Source organism: Crinia signifera, chromosome 4 (genome assembly GCF_055691185.1).
Source record: "Crinia signifera chromosome 4, ASM5569118v1, whole genome shotgun sequence".
Classification (NCBI taxonomy): domain Eukaryota; kingdom Metazoa; phylum Chordata; class Amphibia; order Anura; family Myobatrachidae; genus Crinia; species Crinia signifera.
The window spans coordinates 135,359,114-135,382,623 of record NC_139220.1 but is presented as its reverse complement, the minus strand read 5'-3'; the positions used below and the strand labels follow the sequence as shown (position 1 = coordinate 135,382,623).

General features: G+C 44.3%; 1 protein-coding gene across 1 annotated transcript in view; it reads right to left on the bottom strand.

Moving 5' to 3' along the window:
* The window catches only part of TPH2 (tryptophan hydroxylase 2), a 252,840-nt gene that overhangs the window by 13,843 nt on the left and 215,487 nt on the right, over positions 1-23,510 (bottom strand). The window contains exon 9 of the mRNA XM_083182554.1: positions 5,073-5,168. Coding sequence (XP_083038680.1) covers positions 5,073-5,168 — 96 coding nt within the window. The remainder of the gene's footprint in view (positions 1-5,072; positions 5,169-23,510) is intronic.

Sequence of the window (23,510 nt, the reverse complement as noted above, 5' to 3'; positions counted from 1 at the left end):
GTGCCACTCTCATACATACTGTACATACATATACAGTGCTGATCTCATTCATACTGTACATACATACAGTGCCGCCGCTTATACATACTGTACATACAGTGCCGCTCTCATACATACTGTACATACATACAGTGCCGCTCTCATACATACTGTACATTCATACAGTGCCGCTCTCATACATACTGTACATACATACAGTGCCACTCCCATACATATAGTGCCGCTCTCATACATACTGTACATACATACAGTGCCACTGTCATTCATACCAGGGCCGTCGACAGGGGGGTCAAGGGGGACATGTGTGACGGGCCCCGGCGATCTGAAGGGCCCCAGGGCCCGTCTGTGTTAACCCCGCTACCAGCCTGGCTGGCTGTGTCCATCCCAGGTGGTGCAGACAGTGCAATCTGTTGCCGTCTGCATCGTTTCCGTTTTTTCTGCGGCGGCATGATCACTGGGGGCCCGCGGTGGGGAAGCGCTGACAGGGGGGATTTTGAGCAGCGGTAGGATGGAGGGATCGGATCTCTGTGTTGTAGATCCGATCCGCGGCTGTGCTCCCCCTAGTGACAGCCATCACAGCTGTTAGCCGTGCAGATTCACCAGGCTGTGACGGCTGCCCCTGCGCCTTGTGATTGTGCAGCCTGCACCGGGAGGGCAGGCACTGCAGGAAGCGGCCCCAGCAGCCGCATCTAATCTCATCCTGCCCCAGCTCCCATGATGTGCTGGTAAGTGAGTGGGTCAGTGGGACCATGCATAAGAGTGATAATCGAGGTCACCACATGGGTGTGGGATCTGAGGGGGGTAGCAGTTATGGGATGTGTTTTTTGGGGGACAGTAGGGTGTGTAATGGAGGTACTGTATTGTGAAGCATATCTGTGATGAACAGGGGGACGACAGTGTATATGGGAGTAGAGGATTATAGGTTGTATGTTGGTGGAATAGGGCATGTGTGGTGGGAATAGAGGGTTATGGGTTGTATGTGGGGACAGGAACTGAAGTGCAGGATGTGTTGGGGGAAGCAGTATATGGGGTATTTGTAGGAGATAGGGAGAGGGGTATGAGGCGTAAGTTTGTGAACAGGTGGCGTAGGGTGTGTGGTGGGTTTAGGGGTATGGAGATAGGTGTTAAGGGGTGTATGAGGGCCATGCAGGGGTGGTAAGGGGATGGAGAAGAACAGGGGTAACAGGGAGGCGTAGAGGTGCAGGGGTGACGAGGATGGAGAGGTAATTGATGTCATATTACCATAGGGCCCCCCTGTTTTAAGTACCCTGGGGCCTCCAGAGCCTTAATCCTGTACACAGTGAGGAGTAGGGAGCAGCATGTGCTGTTAATTATACTGCAGGGAGGGGGCCAGGGCCTTATCAGGCTGCAGCATAGAGCACTGGGTCCTGGGAGGGTGGTGGGAGCAATACATGGCCACTCACTGCCCATGGCTCTGTGTGGTGTGCCCTCATCTTCTTGTTTGCTGAGTGGCTCAAACCAGCGCAGACGGACATTTGTAATATGGCTCCTGTCCGCCAGCCTATCAGAGCTCACAATGGTATGAGCCGCTCAGCAGCATAGGAGCTGAGCGCACACCAAATAGGGCCAGTATGGCACTTATATGAGAATTGTGTAAGGGGCACTAATGTGGGCAATGTTTAAGAGGCACTACTGGGGGAATTATGTGTAAGGGACATTACTGGGGGCATATTATATAATGGACATTACTTGTGTGGCATAATGTGTAATGGGAAATATGGTGTGCGGCAATGTTTAATGTGCATTATTATGTGCAGCAATGTGTAAAGGGCATTACGTGTGTGGCGTAATGTGTAATGGCCATTACGGTGTGCGGCAATGTGTAATGGCATTATGGTGTGAAGCAATGTAAAGGGCATTACGGTGTGAAGCATAATGTGTAATGGGTACTGCAGTGTGTGACAATGTGCAATATGCAATACGGTGTGCACAGTCCTGCTGCAGTGTGTCTAAGGTTCTCTTTCAGATTACTATCCAGAGTCAGACCCGCTATTATGATCCCGGGTCCATCCCTTTCCCACTAAACCCAGGTCGACCATTATACACAGGGCAACCCGGGTTTAACCCTTCTTATAACCAGAGTTGAAATGTTAGGTTCGTCGACCCTGGTTATTCAGTTTGGTGCTTTCACATCGCACCTCGACCCGGCAATAACCCAGGTTACAAATGTGTGTGTGTGGGGGGGGGGGGGGCAGAAATATCAGTGTACAGGGCCCCAAGATTTCTGTTGCCGGCCCTGATTCATACTGTACATACATACAGTGCCGCTCTCATACAAATGGAGCCGGGCTCTTCTTTGCAGGGGATGGTGATGGCGACGCCATCCGCCATCCCCGCCACCCGCCATCTGTATTTGCGAGAGGGGACGCGCGCGCACGAGATGCGTGCACGTCCCCTTCCGACGGCTTCCCCCGGGTCCCCGCCGGCTTGACGGCGGTCACCCGGGTCCCCACCGCCTCCCCGCACCCCCCCCTAACCCTGTCCTTCTCCCTGAAGCGGAGACGTACATGGTACCGTCGCCCCGGCGCACGGACATGAGAGCCGGGCTGATGGCGGATCGCCGGCGGTGACGTTCTGATGATTCGCCAGCAAGAGGGAGCCCGGCTCCATCTGTACATACTAAACGTACATACAGTGCCGCCCTCAATAATACTGTACATACATACAGTTCTGCTCTCATACATACTGTACATAGAGTGCCACTCATTCATACTGTACATACATACAGTGACACTCTCATTCAGTGGCGTAGCTACAGGGGTCGCAGCGGTCGCACCTGCGACCGGGCCCCTGAGCCAGGGGGGCCCAACCCCCGCCACTGTCCGGCCGTCCTGGATGAGGGTCAGAGGCGTAGGGAGGGCGGAGCCACTGGAGCGCAGATTGGACACCTGGCGCCGCCGGCCCGCCCCCCCCTCCGCAAATGAGCTGTGCAATATTCTATCACTAATATGTTCACATGATAAAGGGCAGCGTGCGCCGGCAGCTGTTCTGCCCGGCGCCGGCGGCCTGCCTGCTCACCCGGTCCCAAGAAGCTCTCCCCCTGATCACTCAGCACTGCGGGTGCCGCGGCGCTGACGTCATGCGGAGGACCCGCGGCCCGCCTGCATTGTCTCTGTGCGCGCACTAAGTACTGGAGAGCGTGACAGGGTGCACCAGCGGGCTGAAAGAAGCACCAGTGTGGCAGCCGCCTGACTGCCACTACTGAAGGACTGCAGCAGGTAAATCCTGCTTACAGTGTGTGAATGGTGCTTACAGTGTGTGTGTGTGTGTGTGTGTGTGTGTGTGTGTGTGTGTGTGTGTCTGTGAATGGTGCTTACATTGTGTGTGTGAATGGTGCTTACAGTGTGTGTGTGTGTGTGTGTGTGTGTGTGTGTGAATGGTGCTTACATTGTGTGTGTGAATGGTGCTTACAGTGTGTGTGTGTGTGTGTGTGTGTGTGTGTGTGAATGGTGCTTACAGCGTGTGTGTGTGTGAATGGTGCTTACAGCGTGTGTGTGTGTGTGAATGGTGCTTACAGCGTGTGTGTGTGTGTGTGTGTGTGTGTGAATGGTGCTTACAGTGTGTGTGTGAATGGTGCTTACAGTGTGTGTGTGTGAGTGAGAGAGAATTGTGTTTACAGTGTATGTGTGTTTATATCTTGATAAAGGGCATAGGAGTACAAAACTATGCCCTTTAGCAGATAGTCTGCTCAGTTTTGTCCATGTAGAGGTTGATATTGTTTCCTTTAGGGGTAGTTGGCACCAGAGCCAGATGTTTCAGTTTCGTTACAGGATGCCATTAATATATATTTCCAGCAAAAAAAGTTTCACTCATAACGGCTGTGCTTTAAAAATCCTGCGTTTGCCACTGAATATATATCATTATCAAGGTGGATTTTTTTTTTTTTTTAGAATTTTTTTTTTAAATTTTGTTGTATGTAGGGGGGCCCCAAGCTGACCTTTCGCACCAGGGCCCATGAACCCTTAGCTACGCCCCTGCTCTCATTCATACTGTACATACATAGAGTGACACTCTCATACATACATACAGTGACACTCTCATACATACTGTACATACAGTGCCACTCATATAAATACTGTACATATATACAGTGCCGCTCTCATATATACTGTACATACATACAGTGCCGCTCTCATACATACTATACGTACATACAGTGCCTCCCTCATTGATACTGTACATACATACAGTGCTGCTCTCATACATACTGTACATACATACAGTGCCACTCATTCATACTGTACATACATACAGTGACACTCTCATACATACTGTACATACATACAGTGCCGCTCTCTCACATACTGTACATTCATACAGTGACACTCTCATTCATACTGTACATACATAGAGACACTCATACATACTGTACATAGTGTCACTTTCATACATACTGTACATACAGTGCCACTCATATATATACTGTACATACATACATACAGTGCAGCTCTCATTCATACATACAATGCCGCTCTCATACATACTGTACATACATACAGTGCCACTCATACATACTGTACTGTACATAAATACAGTGTCACTCTCATACATACTGTACATACAAAGTGTTCGACTGCACATCATCAATCCTCCGACTCTCCGCCTGACTTCTCCTCCAGCGCAGTGTGGCCCCCTCTTCGCACATCGCGAGCTGCGTATAAGGCGGCTGTGGCAGCTTTTTTTAATAGTAATACATTTACTAAGCAGCATGGTCATGGTGCGGGGGAGTGCTTTCTGTCCATGGGGCCTTGGGCCCCCAGCTGCCGGGCCCCATAGCAGCTGCACCCCCTGCACCCTCTGTAGTTCCACCACTGCATCCAGTGATGCTGCCATGGCCAAACTGTATTTTACACCTCTGGTGCTGCCCATATCGGGCCACTTCCACTTTTAATTCCCAATCTGCCCCGCGTACAGTACTTTAAGAGAACTAGGAATGACCTACTCCTATACTGTATGTTTGAAGGGTATTGTTACCCATTGTATTTGGCATTTTGTGCAATTATGTACAACAATGCATACAGAATGTGCTGGTAGAATAGCCTTCTACTTACCGTCAATTCCCCAATAGAAGACAGGAGCCCAGCACCATACGCGCGTAGCTGTCCATCTTGTTTGCAGAGACCAAATTCAATAGTAAAGAAGTAGCACTAGAAAATAATGGAAGCACAATAAAGGTTCAAGGCAGTGCCTGATTTTATGTGAAATAAGAAAGATGTGAAATGTACTATCACTATAATGAGGACAGATAAAAAAAAAGGTACTCTTCACCTAGAACGGCGCCCATCGCGGTCATCGCATGTACATCGCATGCCATTATAATGGCATGCGATGCGACCGATGTGATGCCCGCGATTTTACATAGAAATGCATGTTAAAATGTAAATCGCGTCGGTCGCATCGCATGCGACCAAAAAATCGCATGCGATGCGACTGACGCGATTACCGCGATTTTACATAGGAAACAATGTTAAATGGCCCAATTGACCCGATTTTACATAGGGAACAATGTTAAATGTCCCACAGACCCCAAATAGCCACCCTGAAGTGTGAAATGGACCCCCCAATTGTTAATGCCACCCCACGATCAACGTCAACCCGAAGCGTGGCGAGCGCAGCGAGCCCGCGAGGGGCAGCGGTATGCGTCCTCCGACCTTTTCATACCCCCACTATCCATGTCGGCGTGGAGTTGAGAATAGAAAGTGTGGCGAGCGCAGCGAGCCACCGAGCCCGAAGCGTGGCGAGCGCAGCAGCCCCGCGAGAATAGAAAGTGTGGTGAGCGCAGCGAGCCACCGAGCCCGAAGCATGGCGAGCCCACCGAGCCCGAAGCGTGGCGCATACCTGTGATGCCCGCGAGGGGACGCGGATACCTGTGAAGGTGCTATATACACCGAAACGGTATCGTTGACGGTTAGGTTTCTTGTCCCCATTCAAGCAAGGGGAATGTATTGATGGATACTTCTGGCTGATGTTGAATTAAAAGGAGCCATATATTATTTACTTGGTGTTGCTGGCCCACTTACTAACTGTGACTTTGCTGCTTGCAGCTTGGATACCTAGCAAGAATTTGTTGTCTATTTCTTGACCGGCACCCTGCATTATCTTATACTCCAATGGGTGCGATTTTTTCGTACCTCTCCCTCTCTCCCCCCCTCTCTCTCTCTCTCCCTCTCCCTCCCCCTCCCCCTCCCCCCCCCTCTCCCCCCCTCTCCCGCTCCCTCTCCCATGGGGTCCGGCACTCCACAGCTTCAAATCCCGCAATACACAATCCGTGTTATACAGCGAGAAAGCAGCACTCCAGCCACTAAATGTATAGAAAACTTTTAGTAACAAATGTGAGAAATTTACATAGTAACGTTTCGACACAAGTGTGTCATCATCAGGCTCACAGCAAACAGAAATAAACAGCCCTTAAATACCTTAGGACGCAGACCCTGAGCGTGGGAAATCCTCCTCGCTACAGGGCGCGACAACCACCGATGACATCATCAATAAGCAGCCCGACTGTGTTGGGCAATGTGTACAGAGGTTACCATGGACCCCACGGACGCGTACGGCAGAACTCCGTCCCTGCGCCAACGTGGTAACCATGGCAACCCGCTTCTAAATGATCACTAAAGTAAACAACAAAATGTGCATATTTAAAAAAAACATTATGCGTATAACACCTATTGCATATTGTAACATGCAATAGGTGTTATACGCATAATGATTTTTTAAATATGCACATTTTGTTGTTTACTTTAGTGATCTGCTAAGGACAATAGAGCATTACTTAAAGAGATAATTACAAAACCCTAATATTGTCCTAATCACTTACACTACTGGTCACATACTGTATATGCAAAATTTCTGCTACAACTGACATGCCCCAAAATAAGGCTACAACGGCTCATGTTTAAAGAGATGAGGATATTTGGATGTTCATTATTGACGTTGGTAGCCTATATACCGTGATACCGCACGAACTTGGCTTATCTTGTATGGCCAAGTTTTTACGTGGAAGTGTTGAGTATTCAGGCCCCGACGTAGGACTGATTATTGACCTCCTGCGTTTGATTCTTACTAAAAATTATTTTCTGTACCAAGAGAAGTTCTACCTACAGAATGTGGGGTGTGCTATGGGGGCGGCGGTAGCCCCCTCATATGCGAACACCTTCATGTTCGCGGTAGAAGACAATGTTTTTTTCTCAGACATCAATGTGGCGGGTCGGATTAAGTTCTATACCCGCTACATTGATGACCTGTTAATTTTCTGGCAGGGGGATCCCTTGGATTTGACAAAGATTATTGAAGCTCACATTTTAGGGTTAAGCACAGTGAAATTTACCTATACCATGAGTAAATCTGAAGTTCACTTTCTTGATGTATGCATTAGATCTGGGATAGCCAACCCTAGTCCTCGAGAGCTACCAACAGTGCATGTTTTGCAGGTCTCCTCACAGAATCACAAGTGAGCTAATTAGCTCCATCTGTGTATCTTTTAAAATGTGTCAGTGATTAAAGAGTGCAGCTGTGCAGCAGCTAGGTTGTCTGGAAAATGTGAACTGTTGGTAGCTCTCAAGGGCTAGGGTTGGCTACCACTGCATTAGATTGAACATGATCTCTACATCTCTTTTTTCTAAAGAGACAGACCGCAATAACTTATTGTTGCATTCTAGCTGTCACCCCAAATCCAGTATCTATGGTTTGCCGTATTCGCAGCTACTCCATTGCAGAAGAATCAACTCTGACATAGAAGTTGCAAGCCTGCAGATGGACACCATGATCAATAACTTTGCATCTCGGGATTATGATCGTGACCAGCTGCTCAGCACTAAAGCACGAGTGGTAGCAATCCCTCGGGAGAAATTATTAACTCCGAAGGTCATTAGATCTGATAAAATATCCAGGTTACCGTTTGTACAGCAGTACAACACGTCCAGTGAGTTAATTACCTGTAAATCTAAAAAATTATGGCACATTGTACAATCTGACAAAGAGTTAAATTTGACAGATACCAGTCTAATGCCATGCTTCAAACGGGGGAGGAACTTACGTGACAGCCTAGTCAAGACATTTAAAGAACCATTAGTACCAGAGAATTCGGGCAAAACGCTAGGTTGTATACCGTGCATGTGTGTTACGTGCCAATTCCTCATTCCTGGACCAACGTTCTACCATCCTCACACTGGGAAGCCTTTAACCATTAAATTCACACTTACCTGTAACACCAAATTTACAATTTATCAGATTCTATGTCCATGCGGTCTTACCTATATAGGTAAGACTGAGCGCGCATTTAAAGAGCACATGGCGGCTCATAGATCCGCAATTAAGGCAGCTATCAATAGTGGCAAAAGTGAGCAGCCGGTGTCTCGCCACTTTTTAACAGCCCACCATTCTGTCTCTTCCATCCGCTACCGTATGTTGGATCATGTGCCCCAATCATTACGAGGTGGAAATAGAAGCCTTAAACTGTTACAGAGAGAGGCATATTGGATAATGAGGTTGGACAACATAAGCCCTAAGGAGCTTAATGAATCCACAGGTATCAACGCATTATTAAGTTAAACCTCATTTTCAGTGATTCCAGATAACATTCTTGTTGGACATTCTAGGCTTATTAGTGCGAAGGGGTTAATTATCAGCTAGCAGCATTTTAGTTTGGTCATTACCAGACCGCCACTGCATTACTAGATTGTCACTGTACTGTCTCTTTAAACGTGAGCCGTTGTAGCCTTAATTTTGGGCATGTCAGTTGTAGCAGCAATTTTGCATATATGTGACCAGTAGTGTAAGTGATTAGGATAATATTAGGGTTTGGTAATTATCTCTTTAAGTAGTGCTCTGTTGTCCTTAGCAGATTAATTAATTGCTTAGCATAAGGGATTGTAAGCAGCGTGATTTAATTACCTTGTTGAATGTATTGTTGATATGTCTGTCTGTATTTGTTTATGTCTGTTTGGTTATTGTAGCATGCAATACTGTAGGTGTTATACGCATAATGTTTTTTTAAATATGCACATTTTGTTGTTTACTTTAGTGATCATTTAGAAGCGGGTGGCCATGGTTACCACGTTGGCGCAGGGACGGAGTTCTGCCGTACGCGTCCGTGGGGTCCATGGTAACCTCAGTACACATTGCCCAACACAGTCGGGCTGCTTATTGATGATGTCATCGGTGGTTGTCACGCCCTGTAGCGAGGATTATTTCCTGCGCTCAGGGTCTGCGTCCTAAGGTATTTAAGGGCTGTTTATTTCTGTTTGCTGTGAGCCTGATGATGACACGCTTGTTACTAAAAATTTTCTATACATTTATTGGCTGGTGTGCTGCTTTCTCGCTGGATTATATATATAAATATATATATTTTTTTTTTGTCCAAAGGTACGGCACCGACAATATACAGAACATAATGTTCTGGTGCCCATCCGAATATAAATGTATATGTCCATGATCAGAAAGGCTGTGGTCAGTGTATTATTTTTTCCAAGTGACATCCTCTCCTGGACATACATACATACATACAGACAGACAGACAGACAGACAGACAGATAGATTACATACAGTATGGGTAATGCAATCATTATTGTAAAATAAAAGTAGAAGAAACCAGGTAATTATTTGCCCATATACAATTACGGGGCTGGAAACAAAGAGACCGATTCTGGATCATGCGGAGCAATCCGAATTCGGCCCCTGCCCCAAGAGTTGGGATTTGCGCATGCGCAAACGCTGACTGCAAATGGCTGCTGCGAGTTGCTCACTCGCTGGGCAGTACACAGAAAGGAGGGATTGAAGGGGCAGACGGAAGTGGTGGCAGCACTGGGGCATGGGAACACCCAGCATTATGTAGGCATCCCCATGAAAATGCTAAGCATTCCCATGGGTATAGGGGCGTGACAATGCTGCCGGGGGGCGGGCAGCTGATGTCACATGATATCAGCCGCCTGCCCTGTCTTCACCCCAACTGACTTATATTTGCAAAGGCAAGAGAAATTATCCGAGGGTCGGCGACCATAAAATGTTTCTCCTGCAGCAGTGGCATGCCAGGGGTTGTGTCTTCATAACACATCCCCTCACACAGTTTGCGAGTGGAAACTGCGGCGGGGGGGAGGGGGCATTAGTGCGGGTGGAGTTACATGGCTTGCTAAGCTGTGAATTTTCGCTGCTTATCATGTTGTTTACAATCACCCCCAGAGTGCTTTCATCAAGATAAGAAAATACATGACGACTTCTAGTATTAACAAAAAATTACAGCATTTTCTACTTAAAACTGAACTAAAAAGTCATGCATCCAGAATGCAATAATGTTGACATTATAACTTATCCTTTGTATAATAAAATTACTTTTACAAGCAGCGGGGGAGCAACAGGGAGCCAGTGGAGGGCGGCAGCGGGCTCTGACAGAACAGCTCCCTCTTCTGTTGGATGGCGCACAGCGGCGGTTGGCGATTCTATAGCCAGGGGCAGCTCCATTGAGAGCTGCTCCATCTTTATCTTCTCTACAGCATGTTTTACAAGAGGGGTAAGAGTGGACATTTATATTTTTCATCTATATGCTTGCCTATATAAAACGCAAATTATTGTGATACAGACTATTACAGAGATGCACGTATGCCAGTAAAAGCCATACAATTAGCGGGTGCCAGTGCATACACAAACCCTGATGGAGTTGCCAACATTATCTAATTCTAATTGGGTGGTTTCAGGTTCAATACTGAAGCTGATAAAGGCTTTTACAGTAGGCAATCATATATTATTTATGAGTCTATGGAGGTATTCAATCAAGGTCACGACTGTCGGCAAGTGACCCTGGCCCATTCTCAGCCTACTCGCCTGTTTATCGGCAGGCAGGTCTTGCCTGCCAGTCAGCAAAAAGGGGGAGTGGCTTCATAAATGGTGACTTTGACCTTCACAATGAAAACATGGTTTAAATTAAAACTGTGCATTTGACTTGTGCCTGATGCACACTGGCCACATATACTAGATGAAAACCTGCCCTTATCTTGTGAGTTTTGCAACTTTGCGTGCAGTTATGGTTTTTCATCTTTGCATATGTGACCTGGCTTAGACACATTTTTATTAGAACTCAGAATCACTCCCATTGTTGTCAAATAATGGGCGTGGCTTAAGATATTAGAGGTGTGGTTTGGGCAATGTGTGGGTGGGTTCATTTGTTTTATTTTTGCTTTTTAAAATATAAGCAGCAACTGTACAGTACGTGGACCCATCCTGCAGGGAGGAAATTAGTTTTAGGAAACATTTTATTTCACTCTGCAGGTAACGTGTCAAATGTAGAAAACATTGTTTAGCACTAGAATAACAAGGGTCTGCTTTTTATACCAGATTATAACATAAGTGATTGTAATATAGTATGACCTAAGTACATAATATATTTCAAATGCTTTTAATATTTCCCAATGTGAACTTAATTTGTGTAACCAAGAATTCTAAAGAGGATTCATTAATAAAGCCTGTTCTCATTTAATCATCTACGGCAAAGGTTTGATTGTAGCAGAAGTCCCTGTTATTGTTAATTAATAGCATGCCTGTGCACATCAGTATAAATCGATTTAATTGGTAAAGATCACAGTTCAGATTTATTACAGCCTGCTAGAAGGATGGTATAATTATTGCGATTTCACACTGCAGAAACGGTAGATGAGCCACAAGCAAACTCAAGTGAGACATGCACATTAAGTGAACTTAAAAACTGTTATTTGGAATGGAAAATATATGTATTTAGAGACAAAATGCTTTCTGGCCAGAATGTCTTTATTATACTTGTGGAGTGATTGTCAATATGTGACCAAAATTATTATTTTAACACATCAAACGCTTTTACTTTGCTGCAAAGTTTGTCTACAACACACAAATAGCAAGCACTTCAAATGCCATGCCGAGGCACGGAGACGTAATAACTGGTTATTTAGGACATTACATAGTATGTGATTAGAACTCTTGGCCAGAGGTTTGGCCAATTGGTTTGAAAGACGGACTACGCAGACAATTTACACACATCACTTTGCTCCAGGGAACAAAAAGGAGAACATTGGCCTGAGAACAGAGAAATCTGCAGAATAATACATGCACGTGATTAGAATATTAAGCAGATTTCTCATTTAGAGTATCAAGTCAATGTTATTATTTCAGTGTCCCACAATGGTTAAATAAATACCAAGAACCTTTAATTATCTAAGAATGAAAACAATGATCAAGGCAAAGTGACCTGTTTTGTAGCAACTGGTTTCACTAAATAATTTACTTATTTTACATATTCCCACAAATCACTGTGGAAAGTTTGATTCTCACTGTCAGATGCTAAGCTCTTCTATAATTTGATGAGAAAGCTATATCCTTACCATTGAACTGCAAATTAGCATATCTTTATTTTTTTATGTTGTGTTGTATATAGAAAATGTGTGAGGTTTATTATTATAATTTTAACATCACGTGAAAATGCTTACCTATCTTTGGGTATTAATCAGACCTGATTATACAGATGCGAAATCGCAGGCCGGGTGATCACTAATGGTTGCGCGTGCGAGAGGCCGTCCTGCAATAATATCCTGATACTTTTTTGATCGCTGGCTGTACACAAGTTAATTGACAGAAAGATGACGTTTGAGGGTGGTAGCCGGTCATTTTCCGGGAGTGTCGAGAAAACTGAAGACGTGCCCAAGCATTTTGAGGGCGGGTGTGTGACATCGGATCCGGACCCCATCAGCCGGTTTCTATCACAGCAGCTGAGTATGTCCTGAGCTATGCTCAGACTGCACACACTGCACACACAAGAAAAATCAATGGCTTGTGAATGGTTTTGTTAAGCATTTCGCAGACTTGCATGGGGCAGGATTTCATTCTGGCAGGGCAATGATGACCTGTTTGCAGGACTGTGCAGTTTAGCAGCCGTGCCATCAGGTCTAATTATTGCCCAGACTGAGATGAGATTTCTCATCCATTTGGGAATCTTCCAATAAGGGCTTTAAATAAATTATACTGTGGCACCGCGATAGACTGGGGCACTTGAGCAATACATGTAGTGCATAGTGCATGCATGCTGTGAAGCATGCGCACACAAAAAGTGGGTGTGGTCATGGCTTCAAGGGGCATACCACAAGTCAACAGGGCCTGGCCCCACAGCCCGCCCCTCTGTCTCTACTGGGAAGCTACTCTGCTCAGCAAGCCCAGGTTTCTCTATGTCACTGTATGCGGATGGCCAAGCAGAGCACCGGGAGGCTGCACAGCTCAGCCAGCCCAGGTTACTCTGTGCAGCCGGTCCAGCCCACCAGGTCTTCGCCCCTATTGGCATAATGGACCGGATCTGCTTTGGCATAACTGAAAGGAAATTTCTGCAAAAACATCCTGTTTAATAAGAGCAGGCTGCACAATCTGGGGCAATGGCCAATCGACATTCACATATTAAATGAAAATGTTAGCAAATACAGAGTTAATAATTTACCTGTTTATACGAATCATAAAAAAGCGGTGTTAAATGTACACATAATATTTTGTAAAAGTAATAAATAAATCTATGCATCATTCACATAAAGAGTGTTACGCTTGTAACAAATTGCATTAACCATTCTGAATACATGTGCTGGTAAAGTAAGTGTAGGTGCTCAAGAGAATAAAAGACAAATCAAAGTTTTGCAGGAACGGAGAATTTTAGGGCAATAAAGTCAAGGAAATGTCATTGAAAACATGTCAAACCGAGTGATTTTCTATTTCACAATTGTGTCATGGATGTCAGTTAAACATTGTAGTTGTGGTAAATTCATTGTAATATCCAAACAATTATATGTTTATAACAAAGTGATACAGGTGTTCATGTCACTGGTTGCTAGGAGATAAACTAGCAAACTGGTATCTGTACAGCTAGCTTTTTTTCCCCTCGAGAGACAGATGACAGCAGTATACGTAACTATATAGAGCAAGCAATTCCTATTTTATCTATCTTCATGAGCATTTAATTACTGTAATGAGGTTGGAAATGAATGGGAATCTATTGGTGACAGGCATGTGACGCAGCAAATGAAGCACAATTATAACCTTAATGAAATAAAACAGATGTCTTGTGAATAGCACAGTTGGCTTTCCTCCTCCTGGCTTAGAGGAATGTCACAAAGCATAGGCAGGAAGAGGAAAGAATGGGTCACCTGACCTAGAACTAGAGTATGGGGTTCTTTTGTGTGCTTCGTTCTTCTGACATGTGTAAGTGGGGTATATTATTGTAATTCTCTTGAATAAGTGTACAAAATGAAAGCGTATATTAAAGAGAAAGTGTCGGCAAAGAACTACAGTACAATTCATCTTAGGTTGCCCGATAAATGAAACAGGATGAAAAGATGTTACATTTAATGGGTAATGTGCTTTAATAGATGACAATTCTTGGTATAATAAGTACACTTGGAGTACAGTAACACGCATGAACCAAGTTCTTAAAGTAACATTTAATACTATGTTGTGAAATTATCAGTTCTTCGGGTTTTTTTCTCTAGGTCCCAGGAGCGTGAAATGCAACTTTTGTCTTATGCAACGCTGGCTTTGTATAAGACACCCCAAAGATAACTACTTGAGTTCTTTACTGACCAGGAGACACAAAGTCAAGACACAGATGAAGTCGGAAACTGGCCAAGAGTCAGGATGCATAGCACAAATTTGGAAAAAGACCACAGGACAAATATCAAGGTGAGCAGACAGGCTTGGTCAGAAATAGCCCAGGTCAGTAAATGATTGTAAGTCAGTAAAAGGCAGCAAGCAAAGTGAAGGTTAAGTACATGTTAATTCATAAGCAGATACAGCAGTTAAGCCCCATACACATAACCCAAAAGCGTCTGCGTCCGATATAGTTAACCTATTTTCTGGCATACAGTATATTGAACATTATAGGCCCCCGATACCATGCAATGACATCACCGGGACCAGCCGAACATGCAATCAATATAGATATCAATAGATATCAATCATTAAACATGCGCTGGAGTGTGCATCGTTAACAATATTGAGTGTCCACACTAGACAATATTGTGAACAATATTGCCTAGAGCCCCTTTCTGAGCAATATTGATAACAATATTGCCTAGTGTGTATGGGGCTTTAGATTCCAGTAATGGGTACCATAGCATAGACTTGGCACCATGAGAAAGAACCCTGGATCATGTAATTATCAGTGAGTGGCATGTTACAAGGATCATGGTACGAGCATCAATTCTCTGTATTTCTTCTATGTACTGTAGATATACAGTATAACATGATCAATCTCATGATGTACCTTCATATAGCAATGGATGGACAGGCAGCAGAAGGCAATGCCTCACTTCCTCCTCATTTTACTTCTCTCATACATTACCTATGATCCACAGAAACCACTAGATGCATTGTTCTTATCCCCAAGTGTGGCTAATCTCTCTTCATTAAATTTAAAATCATGCCAATGTTTTCCCTTTATGCGTGTCAACTAACCGGAACCACTCTCTCCTATCACCAGACAACCACCTTTATCTTCCCTACAAACACCACTTCGTATTAGAATGAACAAAACTGCAACTGTCCAGGCTGTGTTTAGTATTCAGTGCTATTGTTACAATAAAATCAAAGGGAAGGTACATTTTAGATGATGTTCTATAAAATAAATAGCAGCAATAATAGGGAATTATCACTGACCGTTCTATGCAGAAACACTTTTATTACATCGAGAAAACCTAGGAGAACTTAGACAGACACATATTGTAAATAATATTCATAGGCTGTATCACCCATAACAGTTATTTACTGTATTTGGCTGCATCTATTATTGAACATGTCCATTATTGCACAAGTCTTTCGCTGTGTAAATCGCAGTAAATTAATGACACAAAGAAACAGAGTGCATTTAAGATGACACAGGAAAATGGAACTTACTAAACCTAAAAGCACAAAAACACAAAAAAAAGCTTTTCTATACAGTGCTTGTAGAAAGCATGTTGTTCACCGTTTTAAATTAAACCAATCTTAATAAATTACAATATAAATGATGATCTAGTATTAAAGCGTAACGCTTATTATATACAGCAAGTAAATTAACGTTTCCCTTCTGGAATAATTTATGGCAGTGTTATGCTTAACAAACCCCTCAAAATAAAAACGTAATGATAGAATACGTTTAATTCCTCATTGCAGTTTCGTCAGTTAAATGTGTTGGCTCTGCTTAATGCATAGGGGGGAAAAGCACTCAATGCTGCCACCTTTTGATATATATGAATTGTTGTGCAAATGTAATACCACTAGAGTTATAGTAACAGATAATATGGGAATATATTCCATCCGTAGTCCAGGCTTGATTTATACCACCCCAGATAGGATAATCAGATCATTTGTAAATATATTACATCAGTAGTAAAGGCTCGATGAAAAATCTAATTTCCTGTATAATTATTCATTATTAGCACAAATTGTATTGTTGGCAAAAAAAGGACCAGATTCAGTAAATCAAAAATGAAAGTAATAGTGTGTCTGGAACAAACCATGTTGCCATGCATACAAATACATTCATATTGTTTCTGTGCAGGGTAAATACAGACTGCTTTTGCATGTACCCCACAGATGCTAGACAGCTTTATGTTTACACTGTACTTTAGATTTCAGTTTGTACACACCCCACCCAAATCAAAATATCTCTGCACATGTTACATCTGCCCCACCTGCAGGGCAACAGGGTTTTACCCATTTGCATGTGTTTTTGCATTGCTAACAAAGCTGAATCAGGCGGTAAGTTTTTATATTGTGGCCTTTCTTTTCTCCATTTTATACCTTGCACTACTACCATTAAGCAAAGTATACACCAGAGGCAATAGAGCAGGCATGTCCAACGTTGGCCCTCCAGATGTTGTGAAACTACACATCCCTTGCCAGTTTTGCTATTAGAGAATGCTAAAACTATTGCAAATCATGCTGGGATGTATAGTTTCACAACATCTTGAGGGCCAACGTTGGACATGCCTGCAATAGAGTCTGCCGTGCTCCAAGCTCTGAAGGGGCCCCTACATTTACAGCAGCACCTGTGTGGTTCATAGTGGCATCCCAGGGTGACCACTGCTCTTCTAGTGGAGCTAGGCATTGCACACGCTGCTGCTGCAGAGTTGATCAGCTTTGTCCCATGAGCCCTGGGAACACCTTCAATAGGGGACAGGACAGCTCAGCCTGCCCTGCAGCAAGTGATGGTGCACCCGCTGCTGCTGCTGGATTGTGAGATGAGACCCACCAATGAACCCTGATTTTGCATGCTGCAGATGTCTAAATCCTGCGAGCCTGACCCATATGCCATTATCACTCCTTTTTTTAAGGGGAGGAGTCACGAAATTTCAGCTTGCCTCCGGGCGACTGGGATGAACTTACACTTCTGATACACACTGTACCTTTGCCTTTCCAATCAGCAAAGAAATGTATGATTGGCCCGAGACCTGCATAATATGTGTGCATACACATACATGTACAATCTCCAGCTATCACTCATGAATCAGTCTGATCACATGATTGGACATTCCAGCATGCCTGAATATACGATAAATGTGGTGACGATATCATGCACAGTTTGCACTGCATACCGTCTGAATAACATTGTAGGCATGTATATGCAAATCTGTAACACAGGGTTGCCTATCCTCCCGGAATGGCCGGGAGGGTCCCAGAATTCGAGTCCCCCTCCCGACCCCCTGGAAAGTGAGGTAAGCCTCCTAGAATGTGAGCAGTCACCTGCGACCCTCCCTTGGCAGGGGGGTCTGTGGGACCAAATTAGCCGATTCTTCTCATTGTATCCCTGCCCCCCCCCCCCCCCCCCCTGTGCAACGCCTGAAATACCAGCATTACACAGTGGGGGAGGGTGTGGCCACGAGGACACGATCGCACTGAAAATGCCCCCCACAAGACAATCTGCCTGTTACCCCAGTCCCACCAGCCCTAGCAAAACAAATAAGTGCTATTGTTGACATACGTTAAACTGAGTCATGTTTCTCAATAAAACTTTACTTGTGTGAAATATGCCTATTCCTTCCAAGTCGATTTATATATTAATGAGTCAACACCCCATATGCTCTCAGAATCAAGCTTCACATTCACTGTGCATTCGCAATGCATGCAAGTACATAGTAGCCCCCTGTACATTTTGATCAGATATGGTCACTGGGTCACCAAGCATTAGATCTACAAGCATTAGGTCAACACCACTATGTCGACATGCACCAAGTTGGCAATGACTGAAGGTCGACATGCAGGAAGGTCAACATGGGTTAGACCGACAGGGTCATTAGGTCGACAAGGGGTTTTTCACTGTTTTTGAGCCGACGTCCTGAAAGGTAGTATTTCATGCCCTACCATAACATCCACTAGGGCGTGGTGGGAGAATAAAATAGTGCTGCTATGTTTCAGTTTCCATGTCGACTGTGTCGACATTCGGGTCAAAAAACAGTGAAAAACCCTATGTCGACCTTATGACCCTGTCAACCTTCCCCATTTAATAACACTTTTCAGGTATGGGAGCATGCATCACCGGTGCACCCGGCCAATGCATCATTGGGACCCCGAATGCCTCTGAAGACGGAAGCAGGGCCACAGGTGATAATGAAAAAAAAACAATCTAGGAGTGGGGGTTACAAAAATAGGATATTCCGAAAACCTATGGTTTTTGGAATATTTTGGTTTTTAGATATCCGGATAAGGGATACCCGACCTGTACATGCAAATAACTATTCAGTCATACATGAACAGCAGTATGCAGGTAATGGATAATCTCCCCAGAGAAAAGTACTACTGCAATACTCAAGACACTGAAGACTGTTCGTCCACTTGCATTGCAAGTACCTTGTCTCCAATTGCTTGGATTGTTAGAGAAAATGCTTCACGAGCATGAAGCCTTCTGGTATGCACCTGAAGTGCCTTCACACTGTAGCAGCAATTCATTTTGCAGCGGTCTGTGATGCTTACAGCCGACTCATTTTTAAACTTCGTTTTCTATGCAGCATGTACACCTTTCAATATACTGTACATTCATAAGCGGTGTCAAATTTATAACATATAAAACACATCGGTAAGATGAGTGGTTATACATCTACCCCGATTATGCCATGTGATGCCATGCACCTGGTACGAGTGAGCCGCTAATGCTGGGAATACACAAGAACGATGTGGGCACAATCTAATCAATCTGGATCCAATTAAGACCGATTGGATGCAAATCGTATGCAATTTGGAATCGCATCCAATCCATCCAAATCGTATGCAAATCGGATCGCATCCAATCCAAATCATTTTGGTGTGTACCCAGCATTATTCCAATGCAACAATGCTAGCACAAGCCATTTTCCTTGCATCTTTTTGAACACAATACTAAGCACAATGGAACTTGGCATGGATAAAGGCTGTGCCCACTTTGTATATTCAGATATATGTTGGCCATGCCACTGTTCTGCTGCATTTCAGTACTAGGCAAGGAGCTGCAGTACCTAGAACAGGGTTAGCCACCTCAAGTCTTTCAGAGCTACCAACAGTTCACATATTCCAGACAACCTAGCTGCTGCACAGGTGCACTCATTACTACTTCACATCATTTCAAATGATCCACAGGTGGAGCTAATTACTTCACTTGTGATTCTATGAGGAGATCTGGAAAACATTAACTGTTGATAGCTCTCGAGGACTGGAGTTGGCTACCCCAGAGACTCGATCTATACCTGTCTGTGTTTAGACATACTGTACAAAGAGCTTTTGAAAATGTATTAAATCTATACACTGAAAAATGTGAAATGTTTAAGATTCAATTCAAGATTCAACACACACACACATACATACATACATACATACATACATACATACATACATGAACATGCCTTGTGTGTTAGAACATATTAGAAGCCTTTTATGAATTACACATCTCATTGTACACATCTCATAATAATATAACTGTTTTAAGTATAATGCTACGAGATTAACTAAAAATAGCTCAGAATGAAAATGCCATGTGTGCAGTCTTTGTAACAAGGGCATATACTTGTAGCTGTGTTTAATTGGATTCAGATGAATACGGTTTTCTAAGTAGTCCATCTAATGTTTAAGGATATAACATCTCTCTCATTACAGACTGTGACCTATCAATGGGAAAAGGGATATACACAAGTGAAGTTCGTTATGTGTATAGTATTATGTCAGGGTGCAAAGTCACAATCCAATTTACATAGTTGGTTGCCATATGACAACCCAGCACCACCCCTTCTGTTCTGACTAATGGGCTGTTGGAGATCTGGAATTGTAAGAAACTATTTGCCCTTTATTTTATCCAAGTTTATAAACACAGCTATATCTAATACGTCTCTGCTTTCCCTTACAGCAGGTCCTCTACAGTACAAAGCTTGTCTTAGCCTTTGTCATAAAAGCTAATTCAAGGAAACCATACTGTATAACATAAAAGAGACATACAACATACCCTCCAACTGTACCGAATTTCCCAGTGCAGTACCATTTTTTTACGGTCTTTACCGGCAAATGAAGATTGTACCGATTATTTTGGCTTGGCTCCCCCCGGCTCCTGTCAGTCCCTGGTACCCCGACTCCATCCTTCTCCTGGCTCCTCCGCTCGGTGTGACACTGTGGTGCACCGCTCTCCCCTGGTCCAGAGCACCCGTTCCCAAGAGTGCATTGCGGGTCCCATGCCAGCGTCATGAAGTCACACACTGGCATCGCAGACCCGGCTCACTCAGGTTAAAGGACTGTCTCAGCCCTCTCCACATGCACAGTGGTTCTGGCCGCAAAGCTGCTGTTTGAGGCTGAGCTTCTGTGCTCTGTGTGGGGTGCAGTGGCCAGCGCATGACTCTGGGGGATTGGATCGTCGGAGCCTGCCTGAAGGAGCATGTAGCAGCACTGACTCACTACACTGCAGCAACTAGCAAGTTGTAATGGTGAGCATGATATTGCAGTCGTGTGTAATTCCGATAGCTGGGTCACTAGATGGTTTATCATATGCAGGGTCACCATTGATGATTGCCACATACAATTGTCATATAAGGAACTGACTGTACCATTGAAAGTATAGGAAAGGGGGCTTGGTCACGCCCCCTTTCCCACTGGCCCCGCCCCTTTATGATTGTGTAAAAATTTCTTCCCCTCAGATGTTGGAGAGTATAGGCCCCCATACACTAGCTGATTTTGGTCAGATTTCAGCCAGATCAGTCGGATCTGGCCGAAATCGGACCAAAATCGGCTAGTTTTGATGTCCCCTCAGATCCGATGCGCGGTCCCGTGCGCATCGGATCTGCGTCGGGTGGTCGGACCTGCTGCACGTCCGACCACCCGACTTGGGACCTAGTGGGGCGGCGAGGCGGTAGAGGGAGCAGGGGGGGCTGGGGACGCTGCGGGGGACACAGGCGGCATAGAGCCGGGCAGGGGGAGCCGGCGGGAGCTGTCAGTATTAAATAAAAAAAAAAAAGCCCATACAATGCATGGGCGGCCTGTGATTGGCTGAGCGCTCTCTCAGCCAGTCAGCAATTGGCTGAGAGAGCGCTCAGCCAATCACAGGCTGCCCATTCATTGTATAGGCTTTTTTTTCTAGCACTGACAGCTCCCGCCGGCTCCCCCTGCCCGGCTCTATGCCGCCTGTGTCCCCCGCAGCGTCCCCAGCCCCCCCTGCTCCCCGGGTTTTTTACATGTGATAAATCGAGATGATTTATCACATGTAAAAAATGGCACATCAAGTGGCAATCTAATCAAGCTCCCCCGGGGAGCAGCCGGGGAAGCTCAGGGGGAAGTCGGGGGCGACTTGTCCTAAGGACAAGTCGCCCTAGTGTATGGGGGCCTTTAGATACAAGCATTTCGGCGCCAGTCAGGATTCCTTCACCGCATCCTACTAAATGTTGGCATTCTGCCACCAGTCTCCTGTCGGCAGTCGTGATGCCGGCATTGGTATTGTGACTGCCAGCATCGTCCTGCTCAACAATGCAAATGTCTGAATAATTAGGGTTGATTAAGGGTCTAGTGGACCTGGAGCTATTATGAAAAGTGTAGGAGGTGAGGCCAAGGCCAAGAACACATGTAGGACCCATACAATTTACATACAGATACATTCAGATAAGTACAAAAAATGCAGAAATGTGTAAAACAGAAATGCACTTTCAATACTTGGGATTTATGGCGGACCATGTGGCCAGCTGGTGACTGTCTGGTGCTCATCATGCGGTCATGATGGTGGGCCTAATGTGGAGGCCTGGAGCTACTGTACATCTGTCCCATTGGTAATCTAACAAAATCTTACATTTATACCAATATATATCAGTAGTAATAATGATCGCGGTACATAATACACAAGACAGAAACTCACTGGGACTTGTCAGCGTGGAAAACTTGCAATACTTATTCTGGTACATTAACCCTAGAGTGCCAACATCTGTGAGAGATGTGAAAAATATGACCAAAAATGTCAGTCGTTCACATTTGTTATATAGATTCAAATAAAAAAATGGGCAAAAAAGAAATATTTTTCACCTCTATTTTGACAAATTCACTTGGCACTCTAAGGGTTAATCCAGTTAGACTTGTGTGAGTATTAGGCACTGTACACTTCTGTCACAATTGTATGTACAGTACAGTATACATTGCTGTAATAAGATGTGCACATAGTCTGGGAATCACATAATGATGATTTCTTATCAGTAACTGTAAGCACAAAATACCTTATTCACATCAATATAAATCTGTGAACCTTACAATTACAAAATGGGAACAAGATAAGACCATTCTCTCTGACCGATGGGTATATTAGACAAAGTGCAAATCTGAGTAACCAGTACTATAGTTTTGCCTCTGGTAGACCAATCAAGACAGAGTAGTTGAATACATTTTAGTTGCTGTATTTAATAGTCCTGCAAGCTATACAGTGCTAGTGCAATCTCTGCTTCTACCACAGCGACAGCAAATGAATTGACCACGCAGCTCTGTTTACAGAATAAATGAAGCTAAATTGGAATGTACAAAGATCGCAGAAAACGGCTGTTCTGCAAAGTGTGGAAGTAAATGTGGAAATCAAAGATTGTGTCACAAGTAATTCTGTCCTACATAAAATGTTGCCTCTAGACAATGCATATAAATCTCTTAATTATACTAGCCAATCCATAAACCTTAATGGCACAGTACAGTACAACCCACTTTAAGACACATTACGATGGTTGTGAGCAGCCTGAAGGAGCTGAGATAGCAGGCCTAATCAATATAAAATAGCCATTACCACATGCATGACTACATAGCTTTTATACATAGAGCCTTATTCTGGTTCATTCGAAGCGGTCGCTCGTTCGTATGGGGACCGATGTTTTGCGTATGCACAGCAGCATTTCTGTTACAAATACAATGATATTTGACTATACACAATTTGTGTGTATAAAGACACATATGGTAACAAATGCTTTGGTTAACAATCCATTATTACATTTCACATTTACATATTCATAGGGCTTATTCATCATCAGCCTCCAATATTTCAATAACCAACT